The sequence below is a fragment of the Corvus moneduloides genome, chromosome 28 (assembly GCF_009650955.1).
Source record: "Corvus moneduloides isolate bCorMon1 chromosome 28, bCorMon1.pri, whole genome shotgun sequence".
NCBI lineage: Eukaryota > Metazoa > Chordata > Aves > Passeriformes > Corvidae > Corvus > Corvus moneduloides.
In genome coordinates, this window is record NC_045503.1 from 661,155 (window position 1) to 682,121 (window position 20,967).

At 44.2% G+C, this 20,967-nt stretch overlaps 1 protein-coding gene across 3 annotated transcripts in view; it reads right to left on the reverse strand.

Annotated features, from left to right (window-relative positions):
- Positions 1-11,648: 11,648 nt before the first annotated feature.
- Positions 11,649-20,967, reverse strand: part of ELAVL1 (ELAV like RNA binding protein 1) — a 45,273-nt gene continuing 35,954 nt past the window's right edge. For 2 of the 3 annotated variants that reach the window (XM_032093074.1, XM_032093075.1), the window contains 2 exons: positions 19,648-19,761; positions 11,649-18,566 (listed from right to left, as the gene is read on the reverse strand). In XM_032093074.1, coding sequence (XP_031948965.1) covers positions 18,242-18,566; positions 19,648-19,761 — 439 coding nt within the window. In that variant the 3' untranslated portion in view covers positions 11,649-18,241. The remainder of the gene's footprint in view (positions 18,567-19,647; positions 19,762-20,967) is intronic. The other variant, XM_032093076.1, reaches the window with a different exon arrangement.

Sequence of the window (20,967 nt, forward strand, 5' to 3'; positions counted from 1 at the left end):
CAGCCCTGAGAGCCAGTGGCACCCACAGAACCCCAGAATGTCAGCAGGGCTTTTGTAGAGAGCAACACAAGCTCATCAGGGGGGAGGAACAAGAGATTCCTAGAAGACAAGAAAGTAGCAGTCTGGACACTGTCACTGGGCATCACCCGGAGGAGTTTTATTCTGTCCCAACTGTATTCAGGAGACCAGGATGGGAGGAAGGTGAAGTTCCACATGTCCCACATCAGGAAAATTGAGGGGTCTTGCTTGGCAAACTGAAACCCGTTTATTCAGCCTCAAAAAAGGTAAAAACAAGGGGACTTGAACAGGCTCCCCAGGGAATGGCCCCGGCCCCGAGGCTGCCAGAGCTGCAGGAGCGTTTGGACAGCGCTCTCAGGGATGCCCAGGGCGGGGTTGTTGGGGTGTCTGTGCAGGGCCAGGGGCTGGACTGGATGATCCCTTCGAGCTCAGGATATTCTGTGGTATTAAATTCTGTTATTAAATTCCACTGACTGATACACTGCACCTTCAAAGTTTTTGAAACTTTCCTTTTTTAAGAAAAAGAGGTGCCTCTCTCTGTTCTAGCACTGAAAATCTAATTCTTATTTCCATGCAACTGGAGAAGTACAGGCAGCGCAAGGCACACACCCTACAACACAGAAATCTGCAGTACAGAAAGCACACAAGCTCAAACCTGTACTCCTTCCTTGGAAATCCTTGTTTTCCTTACAAACACCAAAAATCTCAGCTGCTATGGTAATATAGGTGATCCCTGGGTTATGGCTGCTGTGTATAATACTGGAATAAAGATGGAGCGCAACTGGGTGAAGGAATTTGGCTGTTACACAAGTGTTATTTTACTGAGAAAAAACTCAAGGAAAGCTACTTTGGTGAACTAAAATCCATGTGAAAGGTATTTATGGAGTCTGAGGTTATTAAGTGAAAGGAAAAGCTGAAGCAGCCCTTGGCTTTGGGGCACCTCCCAGACATGGGCAGAAAACCCACCCAATGGCCACGTGAGGCTTGACTGGGGAATACATTTCCACAATGGTATTCGGGAATTTGAGGATGTGACTGACCATGAACACTCAGCTTAAAAGAATTTTCATTGAACTGAATGACTTGAGTGTATACTTTACTCAAAAGACATTGGCTTGTTTCTACAGCCCATGGACAAATTGCCTCAATCCTACAGATTGGTTCTTTTCTGTGCATCAGTTGTCTTCCAGAGCACAAATTATTTTTACATATCTGAATTTATAAAAATGATGAGTTTTGATCAGGGACTCTCACTTTTATATTATTTTCACACCTTTTTAGGATGTATAAATGGAGTTGGAAGGGAACAGTCTGCAGAGCACTGCTGCCATCCTTCCTTTGGATCACCATGTGCCTCAGTTTGTGTTTTACTAAAACTGAAAAAACCAACAAAATAATTCAATGCTGTAGCATGTGGCAAAATACAATCCAAACAACAGCTGTGAAAACCAGCCCAAAGCTCCCTCTTCATTTAAAATACTACCCACTTCAAAATTAGTCTGTGCAAGTTTTCTAGAATCATTTTGAAAATTCCATTCTACATGAAGTTTTGAAGGTAATTAATTAAATCTGTTAAAACCCCAGGTTTCTCTGTAAAACCAGATTTCTAAAGCAGCTCTGAATAACACATATGACTCAAATAACTTTTTATTTGACAATCACAGCTTGTAACCTCCACTAAATGCTTCTCTAAGGAGTGAATGCCTCCCTAGGGATGTTTTCTCCCCCTCCCTTTCCAATTCACTGTACGTATTTCTTTCCTTGAGGAATTCCTCATTTTGTCTGATGTGATAATAAAACTTTCTAGAAAATCTGAATGAATTACTTCAGTCCTTGTGCAGGCAGGTGCAGCTCAGTCCATCATCCAGGGGTTACACACACCACAGCCCAGGCTCAGGGCAGATCCTGCTCAGAACGCAGCGCTACGAGAGCACAGCCAGACACATCAGAGCCTGTGTTCATGGGACCATCTGCACACTGTTCAACAGTTAACAGTTCAGATCTAGCTCATACATTGTCATTCAGTGTTCAAATGCAGAGAATCTCATCCCACCCCCTGTCATGGGCGGGGACACCTTCCACTGTCCCAGGCTGCTCCAAGCCCCAATGTCCAGCCTGGCCTTGGACACTGCCAGGGATCCAGGGGCAGCCCCAGCCGCTCTGGGCACCCTGGGCCAGGGCCTGCCCACCCTCACAGCCAGGAATTCCTTCCCAATACTCCCTCTGTCCCTGCCCTCTGGCACTGGGAAGCCATTCCCTGTGTCCTGTCCCTCCAGGCCCTTGTTCAAAGTCCCTCTCCGGGTCTCTTGCAGGCTCCCTAAAGTCGCATCTGCACCTTTGCTGGGCCCTCAGGGCTGGTGTTTAGACCCCCCCTCACCGCCCCACAGATCCCATCAGCCCTCAGCCATGCACAGCACAGGGTGCAGAGGTGCCCCATGGACTCATTACCTTGGGCCTCCACCAGCCTGGGCAATTCTGCAGCGTGTTCCACCTCACTGTGCTGGACATTCTCCAGATGCAAACTTCCCAGGATTCAGTGTGGGGAGGAAGCCGCAGCATCCCTGTGTAAGATGCTCCAAAATCCGTGTCAGGAGTAGCCAGACTTGTGCAGGTGCCGAGGTCCTGGCACCCAAGTGTGCAATGTGCACTTACCTTTGTTTTGTAGAAGCTTCGTGTCTCATTTAACTACACAGATGAAGTGTCTGTAGCCAACAGTGAGAGCCAGGCACCTTTCTGAGCAGTACATCCCAGGCTTTAGGAGCAGACGGCTCTTACTGATGGGTTTGGACTGGGTGCTAAGATTTTAATAGCTTGAGTCAGTAGGATGAATCTCACACTAAATTACATGTCTGATCAAGAGAGCTATTTTTAGAATCCTGAGCCTTCAAACTCTGAAAGGCCAGATTTTAGCTTTCACTCTGAGCCATGGACTTCTGCAAACCACAGCTCAACACAGACAGGAAAGAACAGTAAAGCTGAAACATTACACCTAACCCAAAACTTGCTGCTCCACTTACCTGGCCATTTCACCTCAGAGATCTTCTACTCACTGTCCTTCCTTGAAACACAACAAATGGGTATTTGGCCATTCTCCTCTTTCCTTCCCCTTCAATATTCCTGGAGTCTTCAACCATCTGCAAAGCAGGATTTTAAACCAGATTCTGGTGCTAAAACATTGAGAAGAGCAGCATCATGATCCCAACTTTGGAACACTGTGTTGTCTCTAGACATCTCGCTCCATTTCTGTCTTGCTGTCTCTACCCCAAGCAGTTACTTACTTTGACAGGCTGCAATCACTAGAGACAGACAAAGCACATGCTCTTTGCACTTACAGCCTGGCAGACATCTGCTGGTGGTGTCACAGCTCAAGCCAGGCTAAATTCCTCACAATTCTCCTCCTAATGCCAACAAAATGCCAACCCTGACCTTTAATTGTTGGTTTTTACTGCTTGTGTATCAAAGGATTCTTCCCCTCAGGACGCTGCAGCCACCCAGTTGTTATTCAAAGTTACGAGTTGCTCTTCACGACCACACTTCCCTCTGACCTGAGCACCAATCTGCATTTCCTAGACATGAAGCCTGAAGTAGGAAATAAAACATTCACACATATCCTTCCCAAGCAGCAATTACCCACTTGCTCACAACTAGTTACCAAAGCAGAACTCTGCTCTAATTCACCCCCTCACTTTTCCAACCAGGTGCAAACCAAACACACAGGGAACTGCTCAGGCTCTGGATTCACCTATGGACCTGAATTATTTCACCTGAACCCACAATCATAAAACCTGCCTCTCCCCTCATGATCCAGCAAAGGCAGGAGCTCAGTGAGCAGGAGCCAAGGTACGTCTCAGCAGTGACACAGCCGAGCAGCAGAGAACAGAAACAACCTGGTGAGTCCCACTGCTCAGGGTGAACACCACACATCCCCCAGCAGCTCTACTGGGGCATTAATCCCCCAAAACTGGCAGATATAAAACAACCAGAGACACAAGAACCCTGCAAATGGGCAGATATCAACAACCAGGACTCCTCTTCCGTTGTCCATGGTACCCTCAAAGCAACCACAGATGAAAAAAGAGCACCCACCAGGAACATCTGCTGCTGCTGCCAGCGCCAACAGCCACACGATTCCACCTACTCTGAACTGGGCTGGGGACAAGGACCACCACATCCTGGTCCCCAAAGCAAATGGCCCTGTAACAACACCCTGTTTTGTAAGGAAGAACCCAGGGCTGGGTGCCTGTACCGACACAGCTGTGGCAGTGAGTCCTGGGCAGAGAGAAACCCCTCCTGTGGGCACAGCTCACGGGGCTGCCCCAGCTGTACAGCCCTGATGCTCCCAGCAGCCACACACAGCAGGTAAGCTCTGCCTTCCTCACCAAACCACCCTCCAGCTGGATTTCACCTGCAACCATCAGGAACACATTGCTTTAACCCAGGATTACAAAGATAGCTCTGAGGAGGAGATCGATTCAGTGACAACCCCCACAACTCCTTGGCTGGCTCTGGACAGCAAACAGCCATGCCCATCATCACTGCAGTGCCAGCACTGACTTCACCTGGGAAGTGTGTTGAGCTGTCAACAGCAGATTTCTGATGTGCACAATTCATTCTCATCACTACATCCTTACCCTACACGACACTCTCGCTTCCTTCATCTCCCACCCCCATGAGGAAAACCACCAAATTGCTCAGCTGGTTCCCTGTCAGAATAAGCAAGGCAGGATGGTTCAGATCAGCACAAACCCGTGTCACAGGGCTTGGGCCTCTCCATCTATTCCCTTGTAAGCAGAAAGAGCTCAACAGCAGTGCCACACGCTGCACCTGGGAATGGGACACCCAAAAAGCTTCTCTACTCCAGCTTCTTTGGGAGAAAGAAATCACTATCTGCCCATTCTGAGCCTCCTATGTCACCTGTGTGACCAACCCCTGAACAACAGATGCATCGAGATTTTGAACTTCTCATCAACAGCCTTCCACTGCATTTTCATAAACAAACATGTGACAATATTGACAGCAGACTGCCAAATCCTGTCCTGGAAGGATTTCCCCACTCCCAGCATTGTGCACCCCCCAGCCAAAGGAAACAGACTGGTGGCACACACAGAAATAAATGGACCCCCTCAGCAAGAAGCTCTTCTGAAGAGCTTCAGTCCTGTGTCACAAGATGCTACCAAGCACATGACTGAGCCTACAGGACTCACATGGACTCTCCTACTCCCACAGGCCCCGAACAATTTGCACCCAAAGCTCCCTCTCACAGCTGTGTCGTAGCTCCACACACCTGGCTCCTGAATGTGTCTGTGTCTGTGCACTCCTCTGCATCACGCTCGACCTGTGCCCTGGGCAAGAGCATTTACACTCCTTCTGCCTCTCCAAAACCTCCCCTCAAACAGGAGAGCAGGAACAGGGAAGCCAGGGAACAGCTACAGCATCTCTCCACTATTTCCAGCAGAGGATGCCATAGCACATATGTAATACTTCAACATAGGCAGATGCCAAACATATGTCCCAAAGATCTGGGAAATCAGTCATATCCCACCAGCTGAAAACCTCCTGCTTACCCTTCCATGCTGCCTTCCTTCTTTAAAGCAACTGCCACCCTAAATTTCCTGTATCTGTAACTACCAAAGTTTATTTAGTGGTACCCAACACCCTATCAAATGCTTTACAGAAGTCCAGGTAAATGGGATTACTAAATTTTAAAAATCTATTTACTTATTATTCTTAAAGAAAGCCACCAAATTTATTATTCTGTGACAGAATGTATTTGAACATTTTCACTTAGCTCTGTACCTTCAAATTCTGTTATTCAGAATTTGAAGCATATGGCTTTAGAGTAGCTTTTTAGGCCATGGTGGGATGGAGCCTCCTCAGTTCAGAGCCCCTTGGAAGAAGGTGCCACAGCCTTCATTCCCTGCTTCATCACTCTGCAGGGGTAAGTGTCCTGTCTATGGAAACACATGGTGCAGCACAGAGATCAGTTTAACAGGGTTGTACCAGCCCATGCCATACACCCCTAACACACATTTCTCTGTGATGAGCCATTTTCCACACAAGTCACTGCCAGGAGGGACAAGTTAATGTACCTCCTACCAGAACTCTCGTGCTAATGATGCACTTACCTTCAAGATCACATCTCTCCTGGCTTTAGCACAGCCATTCCCTTGCAGGTCCTTGCACTTCCATTGCCCTTCTGTCACCAACATGTCATCTTCTCCCTTCAGCTGAACACGGAGCTGCTTCCTTCCCCACTTCACAGCTTACAGATAGCTCCTCTCCTTCCTGACCTTTGACAAGTACCTTTGGTTGCTCACCAGTCCTCCACTACTCCATTTACTCTGATTTTAATACCTTGGGTTGGATTTTTGCCAGTGCAGGTTTTTTGGCTTTTGCCAGGAACATGGAGTGATGATTGCACCAGCAGTTTTGACTAAGAAGTGACTCCAACTGTCCCTCAGATCCATAGCACACTCTCTAGTCTAGCTGGCTTCCCAGAATAATTAATTCCTCCAGTTTCCTTGAGCCTCCAACTGACCCCAAGAACAACCCAGTCCACTTTTTGATGAAAGTGCCATATTACACAGCCCCAGCTCAGCTGCCTGATCCCACCCTTTAACTGCCCCTTTAGCGTGCCTGGAACGTGCATCCCTGTGGGACTACAGGGGAACCAGATCCAAGAACTGATCCAGATTTAAAGGAACTACTGGTAAGACTTATCTTTCTTTTAATTAAAGTAAGTCCTAACAACAGCTTTATCAGCACAAATAAGATGATGGTGGAGGGTTGGTGTAAGATGCTGGAGACTGGAGCAACACCAGCACCTAAAACATAACCAGAGCTCACCACTGGAGCCTCATTTACATCTACAAAGACATTTGATGATGATTATTATTATCATTATGGGTGGTTTTTTAGGACCTCAATATCTAAAAATCTTCTAATACAAAAACATTTATGAAGCTGTACCGTAACATTATTTTACCATGTAACATTATTTTAATAACCTATTAAGCTTCCATACAGGATGAAAATGCAGCCACTGCAAGGAATTCCTCCTCCATCTCCAAAAAGGAACAGCAGATGGACAGTGCTTGGCTGACACCTCAGTCAGCAGCACTGCCCCACAGGCCCTACTGCCTCCCAGCTGCAGCACATAAACTACAAAACACCGAAGTATTTCTGAGCAAAACCACTTCATCCCTGTCCACGTTAGGACATCACACCTCTTTTCCTCTTGTTTGTGCAGCAAACTAAGCAAACCTTTTGTTAGGACTAGGTGCTGCTCACCGCCCTCACTGAACAAAGGGCTGACACAGCTCCTATCAACCAATTCCCTACCCCGTGCTGACCCCAACGCTCCCACAGGGATCCTTCCTGTCACGTTTCACAAATTATGTCAAGCTGCCTTAATCTCACCAATTCAACAAGTCTGTCCCGTTCTTATTTTATTCCTTCTTGGATACAACCAGCTCTCATTATTCCCTCACCCAAACCCAGAGCGGATAATGACAAAGAAGCTGGACATCGGATTCCACAGAGTGGACACTAGAGATGTTCTTCTGTAACGTCAGGATTCGTCATATGAATGCAGAAAGACCAAAATCAGGGCAAATATTCCATTGCAAACATTCATTCTTCGAGGCCCCCAGCAATCCAACAGGACATGAGGCTCACACGTGCCCAGCTGAGCACAGAGCACCAAGATCAGGAGGGAAGCACAAAGCTTCTCAACCAGTTTCCACTTTACAGCTCTTGCTCTGCCTTTGAGCATCACTGTGTTTAAGTAAGACAAGATGCAAATCAGGGCAGCCAGGATGTTCTCCAGGAACTATTAGTGTTGGAGGCACCACTGCCCTGGAATTAAACACCTCGTGCAAGTCCTCATGAGCTACCTGAGTGACTGAACAAGGCACAGACATCACAGTGAGTCAAACCTCAAACCTGAACTTTGTGCTGTTCAGAAAAGCAGCTCTGAACACACTGGGACAAGGCTTTGCTGTGCTTTATCTAAAAAAGCATGAGCAGCCCCGATGTCCCTCCAGGAATCCAGTGGTGGGGGTAGAGGGGCCCAGCCATGCACCCTGGGCTATCATGCCGTGTGCCGTGGCATGCGCAGTCAGTCACTGCCATCTCTCTAGAACCACAGTCCTTCTCGCAGCTGAATTGTCTTCCTTCCTCCAGTCCTGCAGTAAGAAAGGATTAAAACATTAAGGCCCATGAAATACAGTAAAAACAGAACGGGGAAAATACAGAGTAAAGGTGGCTTAAAACAAAATCACTGATTTCCGAAGCCACTGACTCCCATGGAGTGACAGCACTGCATCTCACAGGGAGAAGGGAACAGGAGGTGTCCCCTGAGCAGCAGTGATATGGTAGAGTACAGGACCACTGCTGAAAAATATTAAGACACAATATACAGATATGGCTGTTTTCTAGAGTTAGAAAAATGTGCATGTGAAATACTTTCCAAGACGGACATTAATTTTCTTAAACCCTCCACAGCACACTCCTCAGATCACTGTACAGTTGTGACCAATGCCTTAGAAAGCTTCATATAATCTTAAGGACATACATTCCTGCATGAATTACCTCTGCACTGTGCAGGATGTGGGACAGTGCAGATGTGCCATTCCCCATGTGCTATATATAGCATCTACACAGCAGAGACACAGCAGGAACACGCACAACTGACAGGTCTGTGTATGTAAACAATGCATAAATACAGCCTACATGTGCTTCACACAGGTATTACAGGTGTGTGTGCACACGCACAAACATATATGCACCCTGCCTCCTGAAAGATGTAAAGCAGAAGGAACCACCTGGGACAGAAAGGTAAAGCAGGATACATGGTCACAAAAGTGTTTTATCACAAATTCTGCAAGTCTGGTTAGACCAAGACCAAAGCCCTCCATCCAGGACTGAGAAGCACACGAGCTACTTACCACAGCTGTTCATGGGGTGCAGGACAGCCCTGGAGTCCTGCCAGTGCCAGTGCCTGCTCCTCCTGTGACAGCAGAGCTGGAGCCCATGGCAGCAAACAGCTCAGCACAGCTGACACTGCCCCAACTCTGCTCCCAAGTCAAACCACTCCTGCTCTGCTCTCCTCTAAGAGCCTTCTCTTTAGGGCAGAATCTGTTCCAACACATTCCAACAGTAGGTTTAACAGGTTTGTTAAAGTAGGTTTAACAGCTCCTCTGATCCCTACTCTGAGAACACAGGAAGCTTCAAACTTACTTGTATTAAACTCAGTTCTTTGTAAGCTTTAGTTTGAGCACATGCTCTTTTATAAGCATGGAGCTCCAGCCCTGCAGGGAGAAGTCAATCCATTCTGGAAAGTTCAACATTTAGAACATTATAAACCACACTTACAATTCAAATAAAGAAAGTCTGCATTTTAACTGTGCCAAATTTGGTTTAAATTAATTTTGTTGCAATTAAGTATTATTTGCCAATGAGATGTTAGTACAAGTTATGTTCTGACAAACTAGATTCGGAGTCCCATTTTGCTCATCACTGTTTCTACACATAAACACTTTAAAAAAAAAGACAAAAAAAGAAAGTGTGTCACAGTGCAAAGAGCAAAACATCATGATTTATTCACCTTCATTAAGCTGCACAGGTAACAACACACACACATAAAACCAGTCCCAAACGTTCCACTTCCCCTTCCTGCTGTCAGTACAGGATGGAAGGAGAGGACACTTTAGGGAAAAGAAAGTCAGTTTCAAAAATCAGGACTCTAAAGATGAGGAGATATTTGGGGAACAGGCAGGGTCCCTCTGACACTGAGCTACTGCTGAGCTGGGGAAGCATGAGGGGAATGACGGGAGGGGGGATGGCAGCCAGGCTTTCCTTAAATAGCTGCTCACTGCCACTGCTGGGACAGAATCCAGAGCACCGTTAGCATGACCTTGCACATTTCTTACGGTCATATTCGTCTTTTTTTTTTTTTTTAAAGGATAGGAAATACAGAGAAAACGATTCAGACATCCTTCTCTGACGTGTCAGTTTAACACCTTTTTTCTCCCCCCCTCCCGCTTTCACTGTTCTGGAAATGAAGAGGGTGAAATTTGGAAGCAGGATACCAAAACAGCAAAGCAAGGAGGGGGAACAGTCAAAAGCCAGGGAGTCTGTCAGGAATTCTGCAAAACCAGAGTCTCTGCCTGGGGGTTAATGGGTCTGCACTAAGTTTTTTGGTTTGCTTTTTTAAAAAGAGCCATTTCTGAGGGGCTCAAACTTCACATGGCCATGTCTGTTATTAAGCTTTTTGGAATTAAACACATTTTTTCCCCTCATGATTTTTCACAGAAGAAAAACATGGAAAATACAACAGTGGTCAAAATAAACACGAGCAAAGCAAACTACATGGGATGAACTCTGGTGGGAGCAAGAATGGAGAAGGTGTTCCAGCTCCACGCAAAGGGAAACCCAGGAAAGGTCTAAATCCTGATGAAGCATTCCTCAGTGCACCAGATGCTGAACATTCAACAGTCCACTGATATACTGGTAGGACAGAAAATTCTCACTTCTGCTCTTTACCAATTTAGCACAATGAATAATTCCATATGGTGAACAGTGCTGAACTGAGAAATTCCCATCACAGGAAAAATAACTGCAAATCAAAAACTCCTGAGTTGAAAGAGATCCTGAGCTGAGGCAGCATTGCCACACATTCTATGACATCATACATGAAACACTATTTATATTTCTTGTTCCACATCTTATTTTTCACAGTAAGCCATTAAGAGAAAAATCAGAGGCAACATCTCAAAGATACAACAATTAGCCCAGCTCTGAGAGGGATTATTTCTGTGACTAAAGGACAGGAGGCACCTGCTGAAACGCAGCAGAACAGACTTCAGCTTACCAAAACTAAAAGTTTGTGTTGGTGAAGAAGGGACTAAGACTGGAACACAGTCTGTGCAGAGCCAGCAGGGTTTTATGTGCTCCTTCAACCAAAAGGATGCAGTTTCAGAAGCATTTTCTGAAAAAGCCCCTTACAGAACCACCCCCAGGGTGTTACCTGGGGGTGTCTGTCCTGCCCCAGCCTCACCCGAGGAACCAGGGAGCCTGACCTGCACTGATGGTCCCTTCTCATGGAATTACAGCTGTTAGGTTGGAAAAGCCCTCTAAGGTAGGTAATGAAGTCCAACCATCAACCTGGCACCACCAGCAGCCCGTGACCCCAAGTGCCACACCCACACATTATTTGAACACTTCCAGGGACGGTGACTCCACCACTGCCCTGGGCAGCCACTGCCAGGGCTGGACAACCCTGGCACAACTTGCAGAAAGTCTTCATCCAACCTAAACCTCCATTATGCCAACTTGAGGTTGTTTCCCCAAGAGCTCCCTGAAGAAGTCTCACTACGCATTTCTGAGTAACAGCATAGCTTGGCTTTGGGTTTGGTTTAATCAGGAAGAAAAAGGTAAGATAAAGACGATGACTTTTTTCCCTGAAAAATAAAAAGGAAGCTAAGCCCCTTCTTTTAATTCCATCTTTCTAACAAGGCCACAAGTTACAAAATCTTTAGTGGAGGAACCTTGATTGGCCTATTCCTGAACACAGCTCAGATTCTTCTGAAAACATGTCAAATTCCAAACTGCACAATAATAATCCAATTCCTGCAGGGAAAAAAAGACAAAATATGAGCAATTAAGTAAAAGCCTAATTCTATTTTGAAGTACATCACCCTTCACCAGGGCTCAAGTAAAAGCATCCCAAGTATGTTCCAAACAAGTGCTCAACAAAACTAACCATGAACATGTGACAAAAGTACAAAACTCCTTTGCATTATTAACATAGATAATGTCATTTAAGTCTTAACACCAGTGTAAAATATCTATGAGTTGTTTCATTTAATTTTGAAAATCCATATAGAAAACAATGTTCATAACTCCATCCACAGGATTCTACAAAGCTGCTGCTTCATCAACAAATCTTTGAACTGTTTCAATATGAAAAATTCCATTTTTTCAAACTGCTCAAAAATCATTGCAGAGAATTTCCAAGCACTTGAATTGAAGCACAACCAAAGTATGAACTTGATACATTTCTGCAGTTATTTCTAAAATATGTTAATTTACATAAATCATCTCAAAATAACACAATGGGATTCAACTTCATTTTAGACATTTGGAAAGCAGTGTCATACTTTATTTAAAGTAAACCCATGTAAAAACAAAGTTTAAATGAAAATGGTACCTGAAAAATAAATTATTTGATATAAAACAAATCAATAACTTAAAAACACACTAAATATACAAAATGTGTAACCATATACTGTACAGTATGGAAAGCAATTGATAAAACCTTCTGTCCCACAAACAGATTAATTTATAAACAAAAGATTACATAAGTTAAAGGAAAGGAAATCAATAAAAAGACTAGAAGTACAGTATTATTCAAATTACTCATCAAATAAAGGTTTATCCCAACTTATGTTTCAAACGTCTCAAGTCATTTTCTTCTCAATGACCAAGTGAAAAAGTTCAGCCATACCACTAAAACCTTGCTCAAAAATGTTTAAAAATAAGGAACAACAGTAGAAGAATACTGAGATTCTAAAATGTGAACACAGAAGCAATTTTCCAAGGTTTCAGGTGGCAGTTCTACCATTACTGTTTTCCCATCATTAGCAACAAAAGAGAATTTCAGTGCTGAAAAGTCCACTCAACAGAAAAATATTTCTAAACTTTTGTTGCTGTTTGATCGAGTGTGATCTAGAAGGAATCACCAGGGTTGAACGTCAAACCCACTCACAGGGTGGTGGGTTATGCTTTAGAGATCATAAAGTCTTTGACTGATTTTAAATGATGAAGGAGGAGAAAGCAACACTTTGAATTGGTTTTGTTTGACTACATGAGACTACTACAAAAAGCAACCACGGGAATGATGCCATACCTGATCAACCTAGGAGTGGACACTTAGAAATTAATGCTGATTTTCAATCCACTGGTTGTCATGGAGGTACTGCCTCTTCCGAGCGAGAGGGAGGGAACTGAGACCCTTTTTATGAACTCCACATTTTTTATTTTTTATATTAATAAGGAGAAATCCAATAAGGTATAATAACCAGAGAAAATAACCACTGGCCTCTTGAGCTCTGGATTTATCCATTCTGCTGTGCTGAGTAGCCAGCCTTGAGAAGTGCAGAGCTATGTTAGAGGAACTTGCCGAAGGCACAAAAAGGCTCTCCTGCTTCCAAATAGAGATTAAAGTACCTCAGGTGACAAATTCAGCTCTTGGAAAATAAAAACAAAACAAAAAAAAAAGCCAAAACACAAGTGCAGCTCCACTCAGGAAGCTCAAGGGGTTGGTGTTTCCCTATGCTAAAGGTGAATTTGGTCCCTTCCCTCTAAAGCTATTTGCAGATGCCTAAACATAGAAACGTAACAATAAGGTGCTTCGCTGACAGAGTTATAAAGGACACGTTTCTTCATTATGGAAATAAAAAATATGGTGACCTTCTGGCAGAGGCAGCATCCGGACAAACTGCTCCGTGTTCTTGTGATCGAACCAGGCTACCAGCAGTTCGCAAGAGCCGTGTGTTAAAAACCTCCCACAAACCCCAACCTTCTGCAGGCAGAGCTATCAGAGGAGGTACTTTGAATAAACAGTTTATTTTATCATATGATTTGTATATTGTGTTAGAAAAGTAAATGTGGGGACATCCTCCAAGTTTTTGTTTTAAAGCACATATGTAACGATAAACTATCCAAAAAGAAACTTGCGTTATTGCCATTTAGAATGCACTGGAAAAAAATCTCTCCTGAAATATTTGAAGAATTTCTGCTTTATTGACCTTACCCAGAACATTAAAGCAACATAAAATTTTAAAAAATGTTGAAGGACCTTAAGGACTATTCATTTTCCAAACTCAGCTTTAAAATAATGGATCACCTTTACAGTTAGTTCATCATTTTGGTTTTGCCTGCTGGACATTCTTTCTATAAATTATACCAGTTTTTTTTAAAAAAAGATTTTTAACTGCTTTGTATAAATAACATTACTACAACGTTCAATCCCCCTACAAAAATAGGTGTCCTCTCCATGCAAACACCCTTTGGTCATCTGGACAAGGCAAGTGACCACACACTGACCAACCAGTGTTCACTGCGGTGACAATTTATCCTGCTCCAGTGACTCGTCTCTGGATTTTCAGTGGTTTTCATGCTCACACGATACAGATGTACAGAAAACATATCCAAGCAAAGGGAAGGAAAAGCTGTGCGGCCACACAGCAGTGTGGTGATGGTGACTTCTCCCCTCACCCTAAGAGCTGGATCCTCAAGCCTTTCCCAGTCCCAGTGCACAGGAGGGCTCAGGAGGCAACAGTAACTGCACTGGCCAGTCTCTGATGGGAGAGTGGAGCAGCTCAAGTAAACCAAACTTTACAATAATGCAGCTTGAAGAACAAAATAAAATAAATCCAACACTTCAGTGCACAGACACCATCTAACAGGGAATCACTGAGAACTGAACACACTGAGCTGCTCTGATTCTGCTCATGCCTGGATTTCTGGTGTTGCCATTCCCTCACCTGAACGATCTGCACGTGCCTTTGCCAGCTCATACAGCAACAACAGAGATTCCTCTTCCATATATATGTGGGATTTCCCTATCTGCTGATGGTTAACAGGAGGTTTATAGGTGATGAGGCTCGTGGCCAGCGTTTTACACAGGGTGAATTCCATTCATGTGGACATCTGGGAAGCAAATGCCCTTGGCATCTATACACGAGCCCCTGAGACAGCAACACAGACAATTGTGTTTGCAGCAGGAATTACACCTGGTCCTTCAGAAGCCACACCTGGGGCTGTCCCAAGAGACCCTTAACCTACTCTAAAGGACACCAAAACACTCCCATCACAGCTGCTCCCGTAGCACATCTCCAGTACAGACCAACAAAAACAGGTCTTCAAAATCTGATCATCACATCCTAATCCAGCAGTGAAGACTTTCCAGAACTCTCTACCTCAATGAGACCACTGCATCTCATGAGCAATGTGAGACCTCTGCTTTGAGATAGCCCTTTGGTTCTACAAAGATCCTGCAAGCACTGACTGATAGAAGCATCACCTGACAGGAACACCTGGATTCCACCAAATTAATGGATGAAAAAGCAGAACACTCTGAGAATTAAGAGGCCAAAACCTCTCCTGAAACAGATCTGTTCAAGTGGGAGCTTCAAAGCAGGGTCTACTGAATGATGTGAGGAGGAAATCAGTTGCTCCTACCTTTTGGGTAGAAAAAGTCCTAGCAGATGTCTTGTTAGAATTTAGTTTCCACCCCCAGAAGTTTCCTTTTGGTCTTTACTAGTAGGATGCACAGGCTGCTGTTTAGGACCAAAAGCATCAAGAATACATATACAATTTTTTCTGTACTTCAGCTATTTATGCCAAGGTTTTATTGACTTAGAATAGTGCAGATCATAAACTACTTCTGGTATCAGCTCTGGATATTAGCAGAAGTTTTTCCTCTTTTCCCAACTCAAGCAGCAGTGCTTTGCTTAGACCAATTGCCTGGAAATTATCAGAGCAACTAGCAAGGAAAGCTGGAATCAGACCTTTTTTAAAAGAGATTCTTGTAGTAGCGGTACAAAACCATATCCTGTACTTCCTTGTTATTTAGCAAAGAATGAGAGATGGAAAAATAGGGAAGCAGTGGAAAAAGCAAGGAACAGCAATGCCAGAAAGCATCCAAGAGAAGGGGTTTTTTCAGAAGTGGCAGCACAGCAACGTGCTGCTGCCATAGCCAGTGTGCTTGGAACCAGGACTGATACAGTCATGTTTAGGGGTCACTTGCTGCAAGTCTGAACCCCCAGCTATATATTGTGATAAACAGCAACTCCCACTTAGTTCAGTAGCAAATTTATCTTAAATGGAATAAAGCAAGAGAGAATGACAGGAATTGGGAATGACTACAGCCCACTCCTGTGGAACAGGACAGTGCAGGGTTCAGCAGTGATGGGACACAGTAAGAGAAAAATTTCTCTGTACTATACAGCTTTAACTTGGGAGAACCCCCAGATTCCTTCCCAATCTCTCTTTGTACACAGAAAAGAAATAATCATTGACATAATAAATGGATGGTGATGAATTGGCGGAAGGAAACCTCTGGCAGCCAAGAGCAGCTTCAGGGGGGTGGGAGTGGGTTGGCCGCTGTGTCACAGTCACCGTTTCACAGACCACTGAGCTTCTCAAGAGATGGGGAGTGAACAGACTGGCAGGAGAGGTAAGGTTGGATGTTTTGACAGGAAAAATCCCACCTGCATTCACTGCACACAAGCTCAAACTCAGCGGGAGGCTGCTCACGGGGCCAAGGCCTATCTATAGGGTTTAGATATGTCCTGGGCACGTCCAGGAACATCAGCAGCTCCCACAGGTCATCCCTGGAGCTGGGCAGCAGCTCAGCCACATGTGGAGGCTGAGAGAGCCCTCGGGCTGTGCAGATCCCATGGCAAGGAGAGGACAGGGAGAGGACAAATGGCGAGCGCAGGGCAAGGTCAGCTGGGGGTGGAGCGAGACGAGCAGGCAGCATGGACTGGCCTCTGGAGTTTGGAAATGAACTCTGGGGCTGGCAGAGATTCAGGCAAAACAAGGAGATACTGCATTAACTGCCACAGACCCCACTGCCACACCTGCTCTACCTACATAAACACCAGAGCCAAGTCTCTAGTTGTGCACAGCAGCTCACACACCTGCACAGGCAGGGTCAGCCTTCCCAGGTTCCTACCCAAGCACACCTGAGGGTTACATCAGTCTGTGGCACACCATTTCTATGTGACAGATGTCTTGTGGTGCTTGTTTCAAAACTCTTTTTCTTCTACTCATCTGTCAAACCAGTAAATTAAAATTCTCTTAAAGAGGAGCTACAGTTCCTTAAAACAACACTCTGAAAGCTAGACACTTTGTGCAATACTTAGCAAAAAAAAGAACAGAAAATAAAAAACAAAACAAAATTTGAGCAAAACAAAATCAAATTTAATGTTCTTAAATGCAAAAGTAAAAACAAACAAAAAACACAAAAAAGCAAAAGAAAATTAACAGAAACAGAACAACTCAAAGTTTCAAGGCAGTCTGCAGAAAACCTGGGGGATTAATCTTTAAATCTACAAATCAAAGGGGTTTTTTGGTTAATATCTAACTTGCAAGTTGTAAGTACTTTTCTGCTGAGTGTTCAATAAGTAAAGCTAGTTGCCAAAACAAAATCCTATTAAAATAGAAAAATCTAGCACTCATTAGAAGGGATGCGAGAAATACAATGCTCAAATGTTTATAACTGGTTTTTCTTTACAAAATAGAACTGCCAAAGGAATTCCAACTACAATGATCTTGGAAAATGAGTAAGTATCTTGCTGCATTATAATGTACCAGTAAGTAGTGCACCATGCATTAAATATTTGGACAGAAGAGATTCAGTCTGATAAAGTAGCAACATATATTCACACTCGCTTTTTTGGAGTTTCATTTTGACTCTGAAATCTTCCCGGAGTTTCTTTGAAACTCTTTGGTCCATTCCTCTCAAAGTGGGCTTTAAAAGTCACGTTTCTAAAACCTGTGAATTGGACAGCTTGGCCACTGCTCAGTGTGCAACTTACCTCCTCAATGGTGTTAAAGTTAGGCTGGCATGCTACTACTTACAAGACCTTGACTTTAAAAAGCCTGATCCTCAACTAGACACAGAGTAATGAATATTAATTGATCAAACAATTTACTGTCGACTAAAACATTAGTATTTCTCAACTTTTCTTCCATACTACTGAAACTGGGGGGGAACAAAAGGACAGGGGGATGGGTAGGAAAAACAACATAAAACCAAAGAAAATCAATGAATTCAGCCTGATATTTTTCAGAAAATTCCAGTTTTTGCAGACAACATTCAATGAAACAAATGTTAGTCTCATAAGTGAAAGCATGCTTCAATTTTACCACCATCCAGAGGGTCTAGTTAATGCAATCTACTTAAGATTTCTGGGGATTTTTAACATGTTTTAAATGAAATAACTTAAAGGAACTTAAAAATTGGTCTAACATTGTGGGATTTCAAACATTTGAACATGTCAGTTGCATCCCAGAATATAAAACCTTTTCACTTCTCATTTAGACTAAGACAAACACTTGTGAAAATTGGCGCAAAATGAGTTTTACACTAACAAAAATGTTTCAACTTCTGTCACTCCATTATCTATTCCATACAAAAAGCACGAGCAAGTTATTTGTGGGACTTGTTGGTTTTGAAGGAAACCTGTAAGATTTTGTCCCCCAGGCGGTAGCCATTAAGACTTGCTATGGCCATTGCAGCTTCTTCATAGTTTGTCATGGTCACAAAACCAAAACCTTTGCACTTGTTGGTGTTGAAATCTCGAATAACTTTCACATTGGTAACCGCACCAAAGGGGCCAAACATCTGCCAGAGGATTCCCTCATCAGCATCTTGACCAAGGTTGTAGATGAAGATACACCAGCCAGAAGATGCGTTTCCTGGAACATTTACACCAGAAAGCCCACTCATGTGATCTACACCCATAGGAGAGAACCTAGCAAATAAAAAGCACAATATTTCATGTAAAAGTTCAATTCAATTAAGCAAATTAACTTGAATGGGAAGCAACTGAGAATGAATATTTTATACATGGCACATCAAAACTGCCACATAAATGTTTCCCCATTCAAATTGACAATCAAATTGACAGCTGCCAGGAAAAAAAAAGTTAAGTATTCCAACTGCTTTATCAACAGGGAACTATCCTAGAAATAGGCAAGGAACAGGCAAGACAAGATTACATGATCACCTTCCCAGGGGACCTGGATGGATCTCTGAACTCAGCCAGGCTGCTCAGAGTGTCCAGGGCATTGCTGCAGAACTGCTCGAGTTGGGGGCACAGGCAGCACCTCCCCAGAGGCCCCAGACACCCCTGGCCATCTCCCACTTATTTCACAGGAGATTTTTTTCCACCCCATCCTCCTTTTCTTGCCTCTAAAAGAACATGTTGGGAAACTCTTAAATCAAAGAGTTTCTTTGGGTTTGCTGAGGCAGGGGATGAGTGGGCTGGGTTCTGAGCAGTAGAGATTGTATGTATTAATTTCTTCGTTTGTGAAACAGAACAAAACCTACTCCCTTTCCACTCAAAGGCAGCAGGTGCAGGCAAACACTCCCAACATGAGCAGGCTCAGTGCAGTTTTACTGTTCCAGTGTGTATGGATGGTTTTATTAATTTTACACCAACTTCATACCAGGAAAACTTAGAACTGACTTTACTGAGCTGGATTTTTTAAATCACCTACACACTCTTCCTGAATCCTGCCTCCTTCACAATACCGCAGCAGGATTCATGCATAATAAAGAGCAAAAACCTTCTCCTTTTTATGTCTTGCTTTATATTAATTTCTTTTCCCTATAACCCACGTTTCTAATTCCCCTTTATTCTATTTCTGGCCTACACTCCAAGAAAATCAAAGCTTCTCAATATTTTAGTGCAATATGAAGGTTACACAGCTAAGCACTCAAAGGCCAGGAAATGTAAAAGTTAAGGTCAAAAACTCACTTTGAACCCTAGTGCTTATTTATTATTTAAAAATATGAGGTCATGTGATCGTAGAAATATAATGATACTATACCAGGGGTTCCCAAATTGAGGTGTACCACTGGTGATTTGCAAACCCCTTAAAAGCGGTACACGAGCTGCTCTCTGCCAAGAGCAGGGCGGTGGCAGATCCTGATTCTCTGCTGACCTGGAGGAAACAGGGAAGGGATGTCTGGGCAGTGAATGCTGCATAAGTGCCAAATGCTTCCCCTCTGACTCTTCCTTGCCCTGCATCAAGGAGCTGCTACTGCCTTTCTTGAGGAGGGAGGGCTTGAGGAGGTGCACGGGGAGGGAAGAGAGCAGAGGGGCGGCAGTGCACGCACTCACACACACACACACACACAGTGCACTCACACAGGGCCCATTTCCCCCAGGCTCTCTGGTGCTCAGAGCTCATTGCCTTGGACACCTGAGCTCCAGGACTCTCCTGTCCCCAGAGTAAGCATCACTCCATCCCTCCCTTGCTGCTGCTCTGCAGCCCAGGGGCTCCCAGAACACAGTGGGACACTCCTGAGCTGCACCAACTCACTGGCAGCCAGCCCCAAGCAAATCCAAGTTTGGGAAGCCTTGTACTACAGCCAAACTGAAAAAGCAGTTAGAAGTACCACAAGGTGAATGAGACATACCAACCCGTGTGATCTGATGATGAGGTGACACATCTGCTATTTCTTTTGGCTTTGTATAAAAACGTTCCTGTGCTTGCATGCTTGATACACTTACTTGTTCTGACAGACACCTTCAGCTCTGGAGCTTCTTTCCAAGTGAGTAACGATCTGGTAGGATGAATTTATCTTAATATCCATCAAGTTTTCATCTCAACAGATCACCAGTCCTGGGTCCCTGCTCAAACCACTGAGCTCAGCATTGCCTCACGTTGGTTCCAGCAGTCAGTATAGCTCTGCCCCTGCCTGCCCCAAAGGCTCAGGCTCTGCCCATGAGCCCAGGTAACACCACATCAAGGACTGCCATCAGTTGTAGAAGAGCAACTGGTATTAAATGCAAGAAAACAACAAATCTAAATGCTTGTTACAGACAAAAAAATTTAAAATAGCAAGTACCTCTGCTTTTTGGATACACTTATGTTCAAACAGATTCTCCTCTCTTCCTGCTTTGACTCACAAAAATGTTACAGGTTTATAAAAAAACCCGAACAAAACAGGGTAAAACCAAAACAGTCCCCTAAAAGACTAGAAAAGTAATTTCAAAAAAACCCCAAACCCTAGGAAATACAATTCAGCCAATCTGATGAGCCTCTGTTCTCACTCTGCACAAGAGGGACACCAGATCTCTGGCTCATCCCAGGGTAACAGCCTGCATGAGCAGGGCCTGGAGCAGCTGACACACAGCTCTCTGT